The following is a 20415-nucleotide window of genomic DNA, read 5'->3' on the forward strand; positions in this document are numbered from 1 at the left end:
CCGTAAACGCTGGACTGAGCGCGCAGTAGTATGGATTTTGTTATAGGCTATACGCACCAACACACTCTTCCTAGCCCGGCCCGCGCACTCCCGTTCGTGCACGCTTCCTTCTTAAGCTCAACGACACCCTATTACTATATCGAGGACAGCTATAGTGTCTCAGTTAGTGGCTAATTGGCTTCCGCGACAGGACAAACAAGCAGATACTTCTTCTCCTCGGTCATGTCCCATTTACCTCGCCGTGTTCGCCCATTCATATTTTCTCCTGACAGGTGCATCTGTCCATGCAGAATGAGAAAAGAGTTGTAACGAACGAGCTTAGGCAGACGATGTGGTAATTAAGATGTGTCTCTAGGCTAATACAGTGGACTCAGCCAGGGTGAAAATGAGTGTTTTTATTGAACACAACACGCTCCGTGTCGATAACTCTGCATGCCACTTGGCATCGTGTTCAGGCTGACAGCAAACTGTGACAGAGTTGTTTGCGCATGCAGACAATTTATGGGAAAGAACATTTTGTGTTACGGATGCCGAAATTATGACTCGACCATAGTGTTATTTGTCTCTGCGTTCGTAGGCTATTAGGTTTTTTTTGTTGTTTTTTGGCGTTACTTTGGGCTTGTTGATCTGTAAAGTCAGACCGATTCATTAATCGGTCTGACCGATGCCGATTCATCTAAAAACAACTAGAATTGGCCGATACCGATGTGTTTGCCGATTAATCTCCCATCACTAATATATAATATATACACATATATATATATACACACACACACACACACACACACATATATATATATATATACACACACGAGCCAGACTGCAAAAAATCTGTTTCTAAAGACTTTCAGACAGAAAAAACTACAGAAATGGAAAGGTGGAGAGAGAAGAGGAAAGTAACTAAGTATATGTACTTAAGTACAATCTGGAGGTACTTCAACTTTACTTGAGTATGTGAAATCAGAGTATTTCTACATGGCAGTATTTATATTTGCACTTAAGTAAAAACATTTGAGTAGTTTTTTTCCACCACTACAAAGACTGTATAACAAGCTCAAACTCAAAAGTAATTCAACAGTGCCCCCTGGTGGTGTGCTTGGCTGTGTACATGCTGCAACAGGCTGGCCACACACACACACACACACACAGCTAATGGATTTGAGCAGAAACCTGCAATGAATGGACGGCGTTAGCTGGCCCCAAAAACTGGACATATTCTTTTCTTTTTCTAGCTCAAAAACAGTCAAATCTAATGTGCTGCTGAGAGAGAGAGAAGGGAGCGTTGTTGATACAAACACAATTATCTTAAAAGGCACCGTCCGCATATTTCCTCACTTCCTCCACGTTGCTTTAATGGAAGGCAGCGTGCAGACGGAAAAGGGAACTGTATGACTTGTTGTTGTGCCAGCCAGCGATCTCTCTCTCTCTCTCTCTCTCTCTCGCTCTCTCTCTGCCAGCCCCCGTTAGTTCCACTGTCTGAGTCATAACACACTGTAACACACTGATGCTCCCGGTTATTTCCACATATTTCTAAAAGGGTCTCGGGCTGTAAACAACTACACTATTAACAACAACAATGACTGAATGTGCGTGTTGTTGTTTTTCGTGTTAACTGAGGAGAAGGGTCCCACAGGGTCACTAATTCGTGTTAACTGAGGAGAATTTATCACAAAGTATAGCAGTGGTGGGAATTGTATTAGAATTAGGGATGGTAATAGTTAATCGTTATGTGAAGTTGCCCAAACGGCCAAGGCTCCAAGAACAGTCAGAAATGGTAGTTAAGGGCTTTTATTTTCTCCAAACTCCTCCACCAACCTATAGAGAGTTTTCTTCAGTGCAATTCACACAGCAAAAACTAAATACTGGCCAACAATAGATCAACAAATAAATACTTAGGCAAACACAATTGAACAAGACCAAATAGGATGAGAACTCTCTTCAGGTTAAACCTGGGTCACACAAGGCCCTGTAGCTCTCCTCAGGACTGTTAAACTAACCCACCTGTCCCTGCAGCCTCCCTTAAATAGGGGTGGACCAGGACCCTACCACAGGACACAGGACCCTGTATCTGTTATGTTTTTTTTTTGTTTTTTTTTCTCTTAATAAAGTCTGTTCCTAGTGTTCCCTTGTAAAGCGCTTTGGGTATTTAGAAAAGCGCTATATAAATCTGAGCTATTATTATTATTATTATTATTAGAACAAATAGCAACATTTCTTCGCAATAAATACTGCCATAATAACCCCTTGCATCAAAGTAATCTAAACATTCATAAAGATGCATTACAATTAACAAGTATAACTTGGGTTGGAAACTCAATGACAATTAAACTCAAAGCATAGCACCCCTCCCCTGCATAGCACTTGGCCCCTCCCTAAATCAAGGGACATAATAAAAATAATATGCCACCAGCAGTGCAGGAGAGACAATTAGCAAACAATCAGTGAACACACAGTTTTCAATACACAAGTTTAAAACATTAGTCCTTGCATGTTATAGAAAGCAGTTTCATGTGTCTTTGTATATAGGGCACGGGTTGCCCCGTGACAGTTAATTAAACTTAAGTCAATAATCATAATTAATCGAAAAGTCTGTGGTTCTATCATTGGGTGGTTTTCTGTGAATGTAAGTGCTGTCTGCGTGCGCGTGTGGCCATAAGGCCTTATCTCAAATGGTCAAATAAACCAGTGGTTCCCAAACTTTTTCATGTCAAGGACCCCCAAATTGACACTAATTAGCCCGCGGACCCCCATTTGAAGAAATATGTCAGGGTACTACATGCCTCCCATCTAGTGATCTGTACTAGTCTGGGGTACTAAATGCCTCCTAACTAGTGCTCTGTACTAGTCTGGGGTACTAAATGCCTCCTAACTAGTGCTCTGTACTAGTCTGGGGTACTAAATGCCTCCTAACTAGTGCTCTGTACTAGTCTGGAGTACTAAATGCCTCCTAACTAGTGCTCTGTACTAGTCTGGGGTACTAAATGCCTCCTAACTAGTGCTCTGTACTAGTCTGGGGTACTAAATGCCTCCTAACTAGTGCTCTGTACTAGTCTGGGGTACTAAATGCCTCCTAACTAGTGCTCTGTACTAGTCTGGGGTACTAAATGCCTCCTAACTAGTGCTCTGTACTAGTCTGGAGTACTAAATGCCTCCTAACTAGTGCTCTGTACTAGTCTGGAGTACTAAATGCCTCCTAACTAGTGCTCTGTACTAGTCTGGGGTACTAAATGCCTCCTAACTAGTGCTCTGTACTAGTCTGGGGTACTAAATGCCTCCTAACTAGTGCTCTGTACTAGTCTGGAGTACTAAATGCCTCCTAACTAGTGCTCTGTACTAGTCTGGGGTACTAAATGCCTCCTAACTAGTGCTCTGTACTAGTCTGGGTTACTAAATGCCTCCTAACTAGTGCTCTGTACTAGTCTGGGGTACTAAATGCCTCCTAACTAGTGCTCTGTACTAGTCTGGGGTACTAAATGCCTCCTAACTAGTGCTCTGTACTAGTCTGGGTTACTAAATGCCTCCTAACTAGTGCTCTGTACTAATCTGGGGAACTAAATGCCTCCTAACTAGTGCTCAAAAGTCTTTGATTTTTTTACCACCCTAAAACATGATCATCATGTCTTATTGTTATATAAGGAGGTATAATGTTTTCAAAAAAGTGTACAGTATTTGTTAAAATGTTTTTATGTGGACACGCCCACCAGTTCATTAAGTATGCCTGGTTTGCCTGGTGGGTGGTTATGGGTGGTGATCCACCTGAACTGAAGCCGCACCCACAGCTGTAGTTGTATGATAAAGGGGGAGGGGTCAGCGGAGGGGCCGATAGTGTCACTATACAAAAATTGTGGCACTCCCTCTTTAGGGCCTCGTAATCAAAAATCACACCTGTGTGAAGTGAGGGGCAATAATATAAATTAAAGTCTAACTCATGTTGATTAGGTGATGTAATGGTGACGTAAAACAAACGCCATTAACAGCAAAGAGACAATATGACGTAATGAGGCACATTAGAACGAACATTTTCCCTCAAAAATTGCACAGGGCAGACATGACAAATAACTTAAATATACAAAGAAATGTATAGAAACCTTTTTTTTTAAATCAGAAAACTGTTTGTAGAATCTGGTTGAGTCATTCTAAACTGATTCATTGTGCCAGTGCAAGCGGACAGACGGACGGATGGATCACTGTCTCTGTCTCTGTCTTATTCATAAGCTGGCCTTTCACTCCAGCCGTAGAGCAGACTATGTGACCAGCATCAAACCCATTTAGACCCGAGGACGATTCTAGAATAAAAAGTCTTCTAAATCCTAACATTTTTCTGTAAAACCCTGTTTCTATGTCAGTGGTGATCAACCTTTTTCATGTCAAGGACCCCCAGAATTATCTGTATTTGGCCACGGATCCCTGTATGAAAATATGTAGTTCCATGGACCCCCCATGCAAGAGCAAAGATTTGAGTTAAAAACGTTCACTTTGGAAGATATATTCAAAGATTTGCGCCACATTTTCGCGATTTAAAAACAAAATTGCAGACCTACAAGCTCATAGCGCGGCACAGAGTGAGCTTGTAGATCTGCTATTTTCCATTAGCTAAAGTATAACATATTGCTTAAAACACCAAAAGGGGTTCCCGCCCAGAATGCGAAAACTCTTCTTCTAACCTTCTGTCACTGACTCCACCTGTTCTGTTCTGGAGGAGCTCCTCAACATATTTAGCATTCTTTTTATTTTTATTTTTTATCCCATGATTTTGTAACCCATTTTCACCCCTGTGTCAATTATCTAATGTGATCCTGGGCTCTACACACCCTCCGCCAACCTGGGGAGAGCAACAGAATTGAAGTCAATTCTGCAATGTAGAACACCCTTAAAAGTCTGCAGGTTGAAAAGGCCCTCAGCTCTGAATCTTGCCAGTGATAAAATGGCCACCAACGTAATCAAAAAAGTCAACCAAAGAATAACATTCCTGTACAGGATCTCCTCACTGGTGGTCAACAAAAGCACCTTGAAGACCCTAGCAGGAGCCCTCGTACAAGGTTTCTTCGACTATGCATGCACCTCTTGGTACCACAGCACCTCTAAGGCCCTCAAAACAAGGCTCCAGACTTTCCAAAACAAACTGGTCAGGCTACTACTTGGCCTCACTCCTTGTTCTTTGTGCTATGTGAAATGTGAGTATGCAGGTATGTGTTCTTCTTACATGGCAATGAAGTACTATAGCCTATCATATTATACCATATGATTTTCCGATTCGTAGGCCTATAGATTCATTTACACACACACACACACACACACACACACACACACACAGAGTGTGTTTCTGTGCTGAGGAGGCTGACCTCTCTATTCAGTGGCGTATTATGAAGAACATGAAAAAAACCACCGTTTTACAATGTGTCAAAGAAAATGTCATGACGCTGTATACTGTGAAGGCCAGGGTGGAGGGCCGGGCGGCCTGGGTGACTGTCTGACCACACAACCATTAATCAACAAGGAGAGTTGAAGAAGGGCAGAAGAGATCTAAGTCTGAGTCAGTCTTAGGAGTCCAGATAACGGCCTCCTCATGCACCGTAACACCCAGGAGGAATCCATTACTAAAAACCAGGCGAGCATGTATGTGTATAAAATCATAAGAGTGACTAAAAATAATTGGTCACCCAACTAGTGATTATTCACTAAATTAAATTGCATAGGTGTCTGAATGCAGATCTCAATCTTTTTTAGATTAATTGTGCGGCAATAGCTAAATGTATGTAATTTAGATAGCATATGTAGACATACTGTAGCACTCCATATAGTGTATACCAGTGGTTCCCAAAGTAGGGGTCCCTGAGGGAGTTCCAGGGGGTCCCCAGCTAAATGATCGTTTGGAACCAAATGGACAGTGACAGGTCCATTTGTACGCTCTCAGAGTTAAATTAACATTGACTTTACAATATAAATTGGGGTCCCAGAGATAGAAATGCTATTAAAGACTAATAAAGCAGCATGTCAAACTCAGGATCCTTCAAAATAAACGGGTTGAGAATCACTGCTAGAGCCGTAAATATATTCTCCTATGGGGGTCTCTGGCATATCTTTTCAAATGGGGGGTCCGTGGGCTAATTAGTGTCAATTTGCGGGTCCTTGACATGAAAAGGTTTGGGAACCACTGGTATAGATAGCATAAATATGTAGACATACTGTAGCACTGCATAGTGTATACTGTGTATACCGTTTTATATACTGTTACAGACATATGTTAGGTTCTTAGCTTCCTTATGATTCCTGATGACTAATTTCATATATTTGATGTATTACCATGTGTTCGTGCTTACTGTAAGTGGCTCTCGTCTGCTAAATGTCTATATACGTTAATGCTACTGTAAACTGACTGAAAGTTAATAATCCACTATCAGTCATACAGTATACTGTCTTCCCTCAGTTCAACTCAGGTTTGATGTTGCTTAACAACCACTAGATGGCAGCACATTTCCAAATAACTGTGCATGATGATAACACACACAAACACACATGGGCGTGTGTGTGTGTCCGTGTCCGTGTGCGTCTGCATGTGTGCGTCCTTGACTACCTTTTATCACGGATGAAGAATAAATGGAAACTAAATAAAAACAAAGCTATGACGGCTAAAACTAAAACTAAATATACTGACAATTTTGTCAACAAATAAAAACTAGACTAAAATGTTAGGAAGGGACTAGTGGACAAGAGATCCAGTATATTTACTCTTGGTTGAACGCTGAAAATAGCAGTTACAGTGAGTAACCTCCGGACTTACCACCTACAGAAACAAATTAAGCATTCCGGACCGGGGGGGGGTTGTTGGGGAGGAGTCTCCGGACATAATAAAGAAACAAAACAAAACAAATCAAAAGGCAGTTAATGAATTATTACTCACGTCGAACTCGTTGAGGGCGGCGGCCAGCTCTCCGATGCCGGCGTGCCCGTGCTTCTCGTCGGTGGGCGAGGTGGCCTGGGCGGCGCTGCTGATGCCCCCGATGGCCTCCTGCACCTGCTTGAACACGTAGTCGCGGTTGGCGCGCGTCGCCGCCACGTCAGGGTGGCGCAGGAAGGCCTGAGACGCCGTGTACAGCATGGTGGCGTTCTTCTTCAGGGCGCCGCGCGCTGCCGCCATCTCGTCCCGACACTGGGGGTCCTTGAGCTCCTAAAGGAGGACGGACAGAGAGAGACCACGGTGGGTCACTGGCGGTCCTTGGTCCATTTGTGCTGCCCTCATCACATTTGTAAAATGGTAAATGGTGCATTTTATATAGTGCCTTTATTCAAAGCGCTTTACATAGCCGACCCATGGATCATTGGACGACCTGCTCTACCTCCTGAGCCACAGTCGCCCCTTTGACATGTCACATGCTACTTAAAGCAATAGGAAAGTTTGACATTTTTGACTTAATCCAATAGGATGTTAATGGTAGGGTTACTATAAATAAAATGCCCAATAGTGACGTATGTATATGTATATAGACAATATTTTAGGCCAATACAAAAGACTACCGTAGGCTATATAACAAATTTCCCACTTTAAACAAAAGAAGCCCGTAGGCTGCCGGACTAGAATATGAAAGTGTGAACATCAGTCCTTACCACAAGTGCGTCAAGAGTCAGTGAAGGAATGTTATATCACCAGCCGATCAAAGGATATGATTTGAAACGCTTGTGATTTTTATTCTTTGTCTGATGATTTTGTAACCCATTGGTTTCACCCAGTGTCAATTATCTAATGTAATCCTGGGGCACTACACTTCCTCTGCCAACCTGAGGAGAGCAACGGACTGTATTTTTATGTTTGTATGTCTGCTGAATGCCTGAATTGTAGTTGTAATTGTAATTGGGGGCGGCAGTGGCTCAGGGGTTGAGTGACCGGAACCGCAAGGTTCCCGGTTCGATCCCTGTGGGCTCCCCCAGAGGTAGTGTCGAAGTGTCCTTGAGCAAGACTCTGAACCCCTGATTGCTCCCGATGTGCAGGCTGGTGCCTTGCATGGTTTCCTCCGCCATCGGTGTGTGTGTGTGTGTGTGTGTGTGTGTGTGTGTGTGTGTGTAATGTACAATCTCTGTAAAGGTGTATGAGTGTGTGTGTGTGTGTGTGTGTGTGTGTGTGTGTGTGTGTGTGTGTGTGTGTGTGTGTGAACGGGTGAATGTAATGTACAATCTCTGTAAAGATGAATGTGTGTGTGTGTGTGTGTGTGTGTGTGTGTGTGTGTGTGTGTGTGTATGTGTGTGAGAGAGAGAACGGGTGAATGTAATGTACAATCTCTGTAAAGCGCCTTGGAAAAAAGGCGCTATAAATGCACCATTTACCATTTGTAATTGGCTATGTGATTATGCACATTTTGTGAATGAAGCCTCATTTTGTAACTTCATCATTAATCACAATGTTTTTGTTCATTGAGGTTTGGCCTTATAGATGGAAATGTAGCTTTTTACTGCATGTGCAAATTGTGCATTTGTTTCCTTAAAGGGAAATGTCACCCAAAAATATATATGTTAATGACATTTTGAAGATTTAGAACACTTTCCTGGGAGTCTTTATGGTTTTAGATGTTAGCAGTGAGCCTGGTGTCTCTGAAGTCATGGACACTGGGCTCACATACTGGGCTCACATACTTCCTGGACTACACCAAGGACTATCTAAAGAGGACGGGAAGCGAAGACTGTATGGTGGACTCCATGTTGCTCCCTGGAAGGAAAGAAACATGTGCAGTTGAGACCATGCAGGAAGTTGCCCAACTTCATGGTCTCAACCAAGGACTGTCTAAAGAGGACGGGACGCGAAGACCGTAAGGGCGCCGCCATGTTGCTCACATGGTGCTCCATGGAAGGAAAGAAACATGCGCAATGGGTTTATTGGAGCAGCCATAAACTACACAGGTTCATCTCGATGTTCTGGGCATCTTTGTAATGTTAGTGTTAGTAAAAAAAGCAGGTAAAGGAGTAAAGTTTGAGGCAAACTCAGTCACTCTGCCGTTCACTGTAGTGGAAGAGATGCGCCTGGTGATGGTTTAAACCCCGCAGCTACGTCGAGTCCGCCTACAGTAAATACGTAGGCTGCGACCATGAGACCCGCTACGGAATCGGTCTATATGCAGCCAACACTTCCTCGTTCAGCTTCCTTGGTCTCAACTGCGCATGTTTCTTTCCTTCCAGGGAGCAACATGGAGTCCACCATACGGTCTTCGCTTCCCGTCCTCTTTAGATAGTCCTTGGACTATCTCAGTAAAACAGCCCCTCCCCTTATCCACAAGGACGAGCAGTGCACCAAAACATTATGGGAATTGTAGTCCAGGAAGTAAGTGAGCCCAGTGTCGATGACATCAGAGACACTAGGCTCACTGCTAAAATCTAAAATATCTAAAACCACAAATTACACACATAAAGGCCCCCCAGGAAAGTGTGGATTACCTGCTGTCTGCGTGGATTACCTGCTGCCTGTCTGCGTTCTCTATGTGCTGTCTGCGTGGTTGTTTACCTGCTGTCTGCATGGATTACCTGCTGTCTGTGTGGATTACCTGCTGTCTGCGTGGATTACCTGCTGTCTGCGTGCTGCCACATAGTTGAGCTTCACCATCTCCTTTCCAAACTCTTTGAAACGGTTGGCCAGGTCCTGCTCATTGGTCGCATTCTTCACTCCCTCCAGAGCCTCTTCCACCTGTCACGCATTCACACACGCGCACATACACACACAATAAGCCATATTTAATAACCCCAGTAATCTATCTAGTCACCTGAAAAGGGATTATAAAAAAGCTTTAGGCTTAAAGTAGTTTCATTAAATCACAAACTTTAAGTAATAAAAGGTTAAGAACAGACCTTCTGGAAAACGATACGGGGGTCTTTGCTCGTGTGTAAATAAAAATTGATTTTCGCTTCTTTGTAATTGCATTTGCAACCAGTTTGAAAAAAAAAGACAATTAATTTAAAAAAATGGCCCTCATTTCAGAACTCTTCCATCTCTCATGGGTCCATTCCTTATTTAAACTCTCTCTCTCTCTCTCTCTCTCTCTCTCTTAAAGTGCCGACAGAGACGTAATGGAAAGGAGAAAATTGGGGGGAGATAACTTTTTAAGTGGCCTTTGATGGCAGGGCTTAAACATTGGTTGAATTTACGGCCCTCTGTGGACACAGAAAACAGTGTGAAAAAGTAAGCATGCGTGCGCCGTGCGTGCGTGCATGCACGTGCGCGCACACGTACGCGTGTGCACATGTGCATGCGTGCGTGTTAGTACAACACCCTCCATATGCCTCGTCTAAATGCAAATCCAGGTAAGGGTTGAAATAAAAGGAATCAGTGGTTGCTGCATGCATCCAGTCCACAGGATGCAGTACTGCATGCATCCATCTAGTCCACAGGATGCAGTGCTGCATGCATCCAGTCCACAGGATGCAGTACTGCATGCATCCATCTAGTCCACAGGATGCAGTACTGCATGCATCCATCTAGTCCACAGGATGCAGTGCTGCATGCATCCATCCAGTCCACAGGATGCAGTGCTGCATGCATCCATCCAGTCCACAGGATGCAGTGCTGCATGCATCCAGTCCACAGGATGCAGTGCTGCATGCATCCAGTCCACAGGATGCAGTGCTGCATGCATGCATCCAGTCCACAGGATGCAGTGCTGCATGCTAGGGGTGCAACGGTTCAGTTAGACCACGGTTCGGTTCGAACCTCGGTATGGGGGCCACGGTTTCGGTTCGGTTTCGGTACAGTAAAAAAAAATACCCCCTTGTGAAGTGATCCCCAGGAACGCGCCCTACTGTACCCTCTACTGTACTGTACTGTACTGTACTGTACTAGTGTCACTGTACTGGCACACACGAAATCATCATATATACAGTTAATAATGTGCGTGTGTGTTAGGTTGTGCACAGGTGGTGAAAAACAACCACGCTGTTTTCATGCTCATACCCACCCAGCCAGCCAGGCAGTGGCTTGCACCACTCAAAAAAGTTTATTTATAGCATTTTCTTTTCTTCTCTTTTTTTAGCATATTATTTTATTAGGCATTTCTGCCTTTTCATTATTTTAAAGGGGGAAAAATACCTTATATTGCTATTTTAATGTGCCTCATCATTATTTTCAAGGGGAAATAAATGCACCTATGCGCTCACACGGGGCATTAAGCACATGCAGGAAAGAGGAGAGGAGAGTGCCTCCTGGGAGGGGAGTCATTCACAGTGAATGCGTCGTGTCTCAGAAAAATAGCCTACAAAAGTTTACAATAAGTCTACATGAGGATTTAAGGATATTATGCTTATATTATTAGAAGAAGGGCTTCTATCTACAGTCATGGATTGGACATGGGAGTATTTTGTTGGTACTTTTCTGACAGAATGAATGTCCTGCTGCGGGTTGTTTATGCTCTCACTCTCCCTCTTAATTAGCACTCAAACAGCGAGTGCAGATGCAGAATCAGATCTGAACAAACTCTGTGTGTGTCTCTGTGTATGACGATCAATAATTATTCCAAGAACGACGTTTAAAGACGAGTGCTGGATTCTCCTCATCATGCCGTCTCTCTCTCTCTGTGTGTGTGTGTGTGTGTGTGTGTATGTAGGGGGTGGGCCGACAGAGTGCTACACTTCTGTGACCGAAAGAGTGCTAGACTTCTTAGTAGGACGGTGTGTGACCGATAGAGTGCTAGACTTCTAAGTAGGCCAGTGTGTGACCGAGAAATACATTCTTCGCAGCTGTAATAAATGAATTAATGCAAACCGAAATAGCGCGGTTCATTAGAGCGCATTGAACCGTGTATGTGGAACCGAACGGTTCGGTTTTCGGTTGAAAACCGTTGCACCCCTACTGCATGCATGCATCCAGTCCACAGGATGCAGTGCTGCATGCATGCATCCAGTCCACAGGATGCAGTGCTGCATGCATCCAGTCCACAGGATGCAGTGCTGCATGCATCCAGTCCACAGGATGCAGTGCTGCATGCATGCATCCAGTCCACAGGATGCAGTGCTGCATGCATGCATCCAGTCCACAGGATGCAGTGCTGCATGCATGCATCCAGTCCACAGGATGCAGTGCTGCATGCATCCAGTCCACAGGATGCAGTGCTGCATGCATGCATCCAGTCCACAGGATGCAGTGCTGCATGCATCCAGTCCACAGGATGCAGTGCTGCATGCATCCAGTCCACAGGATGCAGTGCTGCATGCATCCAGTCCACAGGATGCAGTGCTGCATGCATCCATCCAGTCCACAGGATGCAGTGCTGCATGCATCCAGTCCACAGGATGCAGTGCTGCATGCATCCATCCAGTCCACAGGATGCAGTGCTGCATGCATCCAGAGTCCAGAGTAGACACACCTCTGATTACACGTGTGGAGTCCACCAAGTCAACCGGAGCAGTGATTCTGAACATCAACCACTTTTACTGGTTTCTCACTTTTATTTATATATTTGTTTAACCTTTTTTTAACCAGTAAAAACACATTGAGACAGATCTCTTTTACGAGTGGGAACTGGTCAAGGGGCAGACGTACAACAAATACACAGCAGTGCTGCCACAATACAGGACATTGACATTATATAAAACAAATTACAGAATCCATATTTATCCTCCAGAATACCTAAACATACAATAAGAATCTACAAAGAGGTAGTTCTTTTTATTTTTTATTGTAACCGTGTGTTAAAAAATAAGTTGTATCGTTACTGTGAAGATGATCAAATAAACTAAACTAAACAATGTGAGTGTTGTGCTGTGCTGCGATGTGCGCGGTACTTAAGATTTGACAGTGAATGCTCTGCTGCAAAGCGCGCGGTACTTACGATTTTGAGGTGCGCCAGCAGCCTCATGACGTCAGCCATGTCTGCGAGGATGAGCAGGCGGGTGACGGCCGACAGCAGGGCGCGCGCCGCCCGAACCATGGTGCCCCGTTTGACCGAGGAGCACGGGTCGTCTGCGAACTCAGAGGAAGCCACGCGCATCGTATCACCTGGTGGGAAAAGATGCAGATAATATTACTGATTAGTAGTGCTGGAAAAAAAGTATATTTATTTTACTTCTGCAATGTAGAAACCCTCAAGTTACAAGTACAAATCCAGTTATCAAAATGTACATGTATTGACATCAAAATATACTTAAAGAAGTAAGTAAAAGTAGTCATAATACATCAAAACTTTTATGAAATGTATAAAAATCATTTTTTAAATACTTTTGCGACGCAAAGAGCAGTATACGGCTCTAGTGCTTAAAGGGCCACTTCACCCCTTTTTGCAAACAGATCCTATTTTAATGTTTAGGACACAAGAAACATGTGTGTTGGTTTTAAAAACACCATTGACAATGAAGGGAAAATGTACGTCATCTTGTCCCTAACACAAACATTAAATGCTATTAACAATAGATAAGTTTGTTTTGACGTTTGTTTTACATCACCTAATCAACATGAGTTAGACTTTAATATATTAGCACCCCTCACTTCACACAGGTGTGATTTTTTATATATATAAATTGTAGTCATGACTCATGACGCCATGTTCATGACCAAAAACCTGTCATAAAAATGTGGTCTCACTTCCTTCTTGGACTATAAAGTCACACCTCCACGCAGCCTCCCCCCTCTCCACAAGGAGGAGCAGTGCACCAAAGCATTATGAGCAGTTTGGAATTGCCATCATTACAGAAATAACAATTCCAATGGCAAACACTGCAGTAAAGTTAGGCTATTTAAAATGGGGGGGGTGGGTGGGGATGGGATATTTTTGGAATAGTTTAACAACGCAAACCTCCGAGGTTCCGTAGTTGCTACATATTAATTTGGGGGTCCTTGACATGAGAGGGTTTGAGAAGCACTGCAGTAAATAATAACCATAAGGAAAGAAAACCGTCCAAACCAGAGCTGGCTCCCCTTCGTGCTCATCACAGATTGCACCCAAAGTATTAACCCATTTACACCTGGAGACCAGATTCTACCAAATGTAGAATCATGGCAGTTTTCTGAAAAAAATTCAAAAAATGTTTCTATGTCAGTGGTTCTCAAACTACTGTTTTTATTTTATTTAACCAGTAAAAACACATTCAGACAGAAATCTCTTTTACGAGTGGGAACTGGCCAAGAGGCAGAAATAAAGTTACAAAGCAGTGCTACCACAATACATGACATTATATAATACATCCATATCCTCCAGAATACCTAAAAATACAATAAGAATCTACATTAAGACGTATAAAAAAATGGCAAATGTCAAGGACAGGATAGGCGAGTATGATGGCCTCAACTCTTATCACCGTTTTAGGTGATAAGCTATCACCTAAAATGGTGATAACCTATCACCAAAAACTGGAGTATGTATGAGCCTTCACAAGCGTCTGCCCTCATATGACTGTGTAGCTCCGGGCGGCCTCGTGTGTGGCTCGCTCTGGTGGGCGCAAAGTGTAGCTACTTTTGTGATTTTAATAGTCTAGGTTAAAATCTGTAGCCCCTTTTACCCCAGTTCTTTTAACTTAAAAGTAGTTTTAATCTTATATAAACTTCAGTTCCCTTATTAACTAATTACCATGAAATCACTCGTCTTTAACCTTTTTAAATGCACACCTTATCATGAAATCCTTATCTGAGCAAATAGAAAAAACAACCAATGTCTTTTATAATTTTACTTAAAAATATGAATTAAAATAAATTGATCCTAAAATAAAAACAGAAAACATTCTCACTGGTACAATAGATTATACTCAGTTTAACTCAGCAAATGCACTTTACAATACCATTTCAGATAACTTGTATATTCACAATTATAATACCATATATGTATGAGCCTTTAGAGTGTTGCCTGGTTGCTCAACCTGCTATCTGGGATGTCTTGCTTAAGGCGACGTCTTCAGGAAGGTTTAGTAGCTTAGGAGTTGACTGCTTTAGCAAAACAGGCTACCTCCTCCCACTATCATGATACTGTCCAACTAGCTTAGCCAACTAGCATGCTAACAGCATACACATGCAGTCACAGTTAAGCTGGAAAACGTCCTTGTAACTCCTTGTTGAAATCACTGTCCATCAACCAGTCCAACACTTGCAACTCAAACTATTACTTTTTCACTAATCTGGTCAATTTACATTAATTTCTCTTCACAAACATTTCTCCTCTCTTCACTCTGTCCCCTCTGTGCTGCTCTGCTCTCCCTCTCCTCCTAATTACTCAATGCCCCACACCTGTGCCCAATCTAAACACTCACACAATTCCTTCAAATAAGTAAAATTTAAAAATAAAACCCTTTACAATAACAGGTAAAAAATAAAATATTACAGATAAATACATGGTTGGTATATTTATTTGTTCATTCTTTTTTAAACAGTAAGCATGAAACCAAAACATATAATACCCAACCGGGTTACATATTCATTGCTACTGTATATGTTTGTAACCGTTTTAGAAAAGCAATAAAAGCACTCGTCTCACCACGCCTCTCACCCATTATAAAATCCACGGTAACCTCCTCTTGTGGCTTATTGCTTTAGTATTCGGCCACCGAACTCCATCTGAAGATATGTTGACTCCAGTGAGATATGTTCACTCCAACTTCAGTCAGTGCTTTTGGCTGAACGGTTTATTATTTATTGGGTCATGAGTTCAGAATGGTCAGAGCTAATTAATCATCCTCATCAGCTGTGTTCTCACCTCTGGCCTCTTTCATCACATCTTACATCTAATTTATGCAGACTGAATGTGTGTTAAACTGGTACTCAGGCTGTTACTATTCAGGAGATAATGGCTCATTTCAAGTGCAGTCGTGCTAAACAATTGATTGGGACTCGAAGGGATTGTGAGGTTGTTTATTGGCCAAAAGAGCATTCATTGAGCCAATTAGTCAAATTATTCCTGGGGGTTTAGCGAAGGAAATAAAATACGGTAGATGTTTAAAGACACAGGGAAATGAACAATATGTTTTTCACACTTTTAGAGCATATTCCGTGGTCATCATAATGGGCATATATGCTTCTATGCTAAAACAATGGTGTGTATTTTTTTAAAGTCCATCAAAATCTAATACAACACATTTTAATTATTAATGAATGAATTCATTATCATTATTTTTTTCTTTTTTCACCTAAATGTCATCATTGATGTTCATTGCAATGCAATGCCATTTATATTTGCATATAAATACCCCCCACAGAGGCTGAAATTCAAACAAATAAAAATCTCTGCAATTTTGAACATTTTTTTAACCTATGACCTTTGTTTTTTGTGATTAGAATGTCTAGAACATGTTTTATTTATTATTTTGAAAGATATCCCTCAAATATAAATTATTAATGTATTATTATTTTAATAATTGTTAGAAATGTGCATACAATTTGCAAAAAACTATGTTTTTAATTGTATTTACAACATTTCCTCTGATAAGTTCTAGTAGTAAAAAGTAGTAGTAAGGTTGAAATCTCTTTTTTGCAAGTAGAAATATATCCGGATGTTACAGGGTTAATTACTTCCTTTGAACGAAAACGTGCTGCGTGATGACGTGTCGAGTGTTGGATGAATACAAATGAAGCTTGATTTTATTCACCTGGTTGACAGCTGGTTTTCATTTTATACAGAACTACTCCGTTTTTAATGTCATTCAAGATGACATCCAGACAGTGTATTACTCATTTTAAACGTAATCCTCATGCTAAAATATGTATCTGAAAACATTACATTACTTCTTGTAAATTAGGTAATGCAGATGTTTAACAATAATTTAACTCTTGACAGTGTAAAAATGAATGCGCTGGTTACCTTGCTTGCGGACATCCTCCACGGCGGCGATGAGCTCCTCCTTGAGATCGTGGCTGTCTTTGGCGATCTGCTCGCCCTTCTCCAAGAAGTTGTGCGTGGCCTGCTCCACCGACACGGCCAGCACGTGGGCCTTCTTGGAGCGACCCTTCTTCTTACTGGACGGCCCTTTGTTGCTGGTGTTCACCAGAGTGGTCACCTGGACGAGACACAAAGGAGGCGAGAGACGTTGAACCAATCGAAAAATATAAGTAAGCCTTGCCGAGCTATGAGGCCCATATAGGGGCAGGAGCCTATCTCCTGTTTCTGTAGCCATGAGGCCCATAGGGGCAGGAGCCTCTCTCCTGTTTCTGTAGCCATGAGGCCCATAGGGGCAGGAGCCTGTCTCCTGTTTCTGTAGCCATGAGGCCCATAGGGGCAGGAGCCTGTCTCCTGTTTCTGTAGCCATGAGGCCCAGGAGCCTATCTCCTGTTTCTGTAGCCATGAGGCCCATAGTATGTTGTTGTTTGTATGCTGATGCTTAATTGGCACAAATAAAGTATCCATCCCATTCTGATTCAGTAAGTGATTAACAGAGACTATATGAGACACACAATAGATTTAAATTCCCGAGCACTGAATGGAATGCAACTCTGAAGAGCCACAGTGATAAATGATTGCTGCCTGTCAATGATTTATTGACCTCCATTAAAGAGTGGAGCTAATCCCACTGTTTGTAAAGCTAGTTTATGAAACTTTAATAATGATGTTACTTCAATGCTTCTTTGCACCGCGCGTTTCTGTCTCTACACTCCTCGAAGAATGCAGAGAAATAGCTCCGCCTCTGCAAGCCACAAGCCCACAACGCATCGCTGATGCAAAGCGGTGTAAGCTTGTAGATCAGCTCTGTCCCCTGCGCTTCTATTTTAAGGGTATATAAAATAAATAAATAGCATGTGACCGCGTGTGGGAACCGATAGAGAACCGAAATTGAATTATTGTAATGGGTACCCGGTTCCCCATTGCAATAATTCAATTTTGGTTGTCATGTTGCCACACACGCCTAAAATTGCAGATTATTTTGCCGCACTCGTTGAAAACAATGTATTTCAAACTCCAGCTTGTCACAGTGCTGCATGAACAGCGCTCGAGCGCTGTTTTCTGACCCCTCAATGACACCACTCTCCTAGTCTACACTAGTCTACACCACTCTGGAGTTAACTACAGCAGCGCCAACTGCAGTTTTATGAAGTTGGACAACACAAATTACATTACAAGTGTAAAGTTGTGTCTCGTCTAGAATGCATCACATAAGTGCTTTGACACTGAGTAGGCCTATTAGGGCTTTAATGATCTGTGTCCGTAGCCATAATGTACCAATAAGGAATTAGAGTGGAGAACAAGGGCCAAGTTACATGTTCAGTGTAATTGTTGTTGTTTTGAGAAGCCTAGTTCTACCGCTGGGCTGACAACGTTGCATTAATGCAGCAGCAGAATTAATGCCACAGTACTCATCATTAAACCATTCATGACGGGAACCCCTTTTGGTGTTTTAAGCATTATGTCATACTTAACTATTGAAAAATAGCAGATCTACAAGCTCATGGTGAATGCCGCACTACAAGCTTGTAGATCTTAATCTTTTTTTTAAATCGCGAAAAAGTATTTTACAATCGGCCTCAACTGAGTTGAATGCACACAAACACAGAGAGAGAGAGAATTGGGTGTTGCGGTGTGTCGAAGTAGAACCCAAATGCATTGGTGAAAGTAACTACCGGTAAGTACATTTACTTAAGTACTGTACTTAAGTACAATTTTGAGGTTGTTGTACAGTATTTCCAATTTCCAATACTTTTACATCTCAGAGCCAAAATTTGTACTTTAACTCCAATATAATTATTTGAAACCTTACTACAGTTTCATTTAGCAAATATACATTAACCACATCAAAACTCTATACATTTCAGCCATTTGAAAATAGCCGAACTACAAGCTCAGAATGCGTTGCGATGCGACACATTGTGAGCTTGTAGAATGTAGATGCAGGGAACTTGTGAAATGGGACATTCTGCAATATGAGCTTACATAAACTGAAGCAGGTAGGTCCAAACCATCTTGCCAGCAAGGTGCTAACTAGGTGCAATTTCCCATTGACAGCCCATTCATCCAAACAGAAAAGTCCTATCTGATTGTATTAAACAACATCAAACTCACCAACGTTGCAGCTGTTGCGGAAAGAGTGAATTATCGTCTTACTATCTGCAAGGTGTTTGTTTCATAAAAAATACACTGTGCATATGTTAAGAGCTACTTCCTGTCAAGAAAATTCCTTACAGGTGTTTGGAGTGTTGGAGTTTGTAAGTGTCTCGTTGAATGCGTACCACCCGTTTTGAATTCGCACATAGTGCAGGAGGCAGCAGGAGGTTGCTTTAACATAATGCAAGAGGCAGCAGGTGGTTGCTTTATTGATAACGAGCGCTTCCAATCTCTGACACTGAATTTCTTGACAGGAAGTAGCCCATTTGCAGATAGAGGATAATTCAAGCTTTCCGCACAGCTGCAATGTTGGCGAGTTTGACATCGTTTAATTACACACACACAAACACACACTCACTGACATTTGGCCCCTTCCTTGCTATAAGTTAGTTAGCACGACCACAAGCTGCCTATTTATCAATATGGGGGAAAACAAATGATGTTTCAAAGTGTAGCCACTAGCCTACTTACTATTGATTATACAATTGCTCTGTATTCAGGGGTTTATACTGTTAGTAGTCTAGTGTGCTGCAGACATTTATCTCTGTTTATCTGTCACTTATGCATCACTAATACATTTCCACAGCCCACGGCGATGCCTTTCCAGTCCTCAATTCAATGGCCTTTATCGACCTGCTGAAATAATAATAAAAACTTTTAGAGCATATCCGTGGTCTGAAAAATCAGCCAAACAAAAATAAGTTTTACTTTTATACCTGTACTGTACACAAGATGGAACAAAGAAAGAAAGAAAGATTAATTTGTGTGTATTTTTATAGCAACAGTCCCTAAAAAAAGCCAATCTTAATTGCTTCCTGCAAACGAAAACATCCGTTAAACGAAAAAAGTAATAAAAATTTCAAGCCATCTTGACTCAAGTGTGTGGTCCACAGTACACTACAAACACTGAGAAACTTCCTAAGTCCCCGTTTTACTCTTAAATGACAAACAATGTCCAGAGTCATCTCCAAACGTGCATAAACAAACGGTAATCATTTCTGTGGTTTGTGAAGTATTACCCACCTGTAAAACAGGATAAGGATGTTAAAGAATGGAGACAGCAAAATCATAGCTTTTGCATCATGGGTTTGCATGCGCACCATCTCCTAGGGGGGAGACGGTGGCGCATGCGCTGAAGACACTACACTCTGGAAATACATGTTTTACCTGTGGTCCTACACTGCCACCTATTGACCAGGTTATCTATGGTTTTGTTGGAGAATGACATGAAAACACAAACTGAGTTAAAAAGAAAGACACTGGTTACAAATAATACAATCACTTTAGTGAGCATCACACACACATAGACATCAAAGGGGGCTTCAGCCCCTGCCCTTTTACCCGTCTGTAAAACAACTGCCCTCTCCAGACCGAAATGCAAATGCCACTCCTTTCCTTTTTTTAATTGCTTTTTTCCCTGGAAGTCTCCTGAACT

The 20415-nt window shown here is 42.2% G+C and overlaps 1 protein-coding gene across 3 annotated transcripts in view; it reads right to left on the reverse strand.

Annotated features, from left to right (window-relative positions):
- Positions 1-20415, reverse strand: part of ctnna2 (catenin (cadherin-associated protein), alpha 2) — a gene marked incomplete at its 5' end in the record, with an annotated part of 495295 nt that overhangs the window by 449139 nt on the left and 25741 nt on the right. For 2 of the 3 annotated variants that reach the window (XM_080759409.1, XM_080759407.1), the window contains 4 exons: positions 6902-7168; positions 9548-9667; positions 12801-12967; positions 16749-16944. In XM_080759409.1, coding sequence (XP_080615535.1) covers positions 6902-7168; positions 9548-9667; positions 12801-12967; positions 16749-16944 — 750 coding nt within the window. The remainder of the gene's footprint in view (positions 1-6901; positions 7169-9547; positions 9668-12800; positions 12968-16748; positions 16945-20415) is intronic. The other variant, XM_080759408.1, reaches the window with a different exon arrangement.

This window comes from Protomyctophum bolini (genome assembly GCF_963924005.1).
Source record: "Protomyctophum bolini genome assembly, chromosome: 3".
Lineage (NCBI taxonomy): Eukaryota > Metazoa > Chordata > Actinopteri > Myctophiformes > Myctophidae > Protomyctophum > Protomyctophum bolini.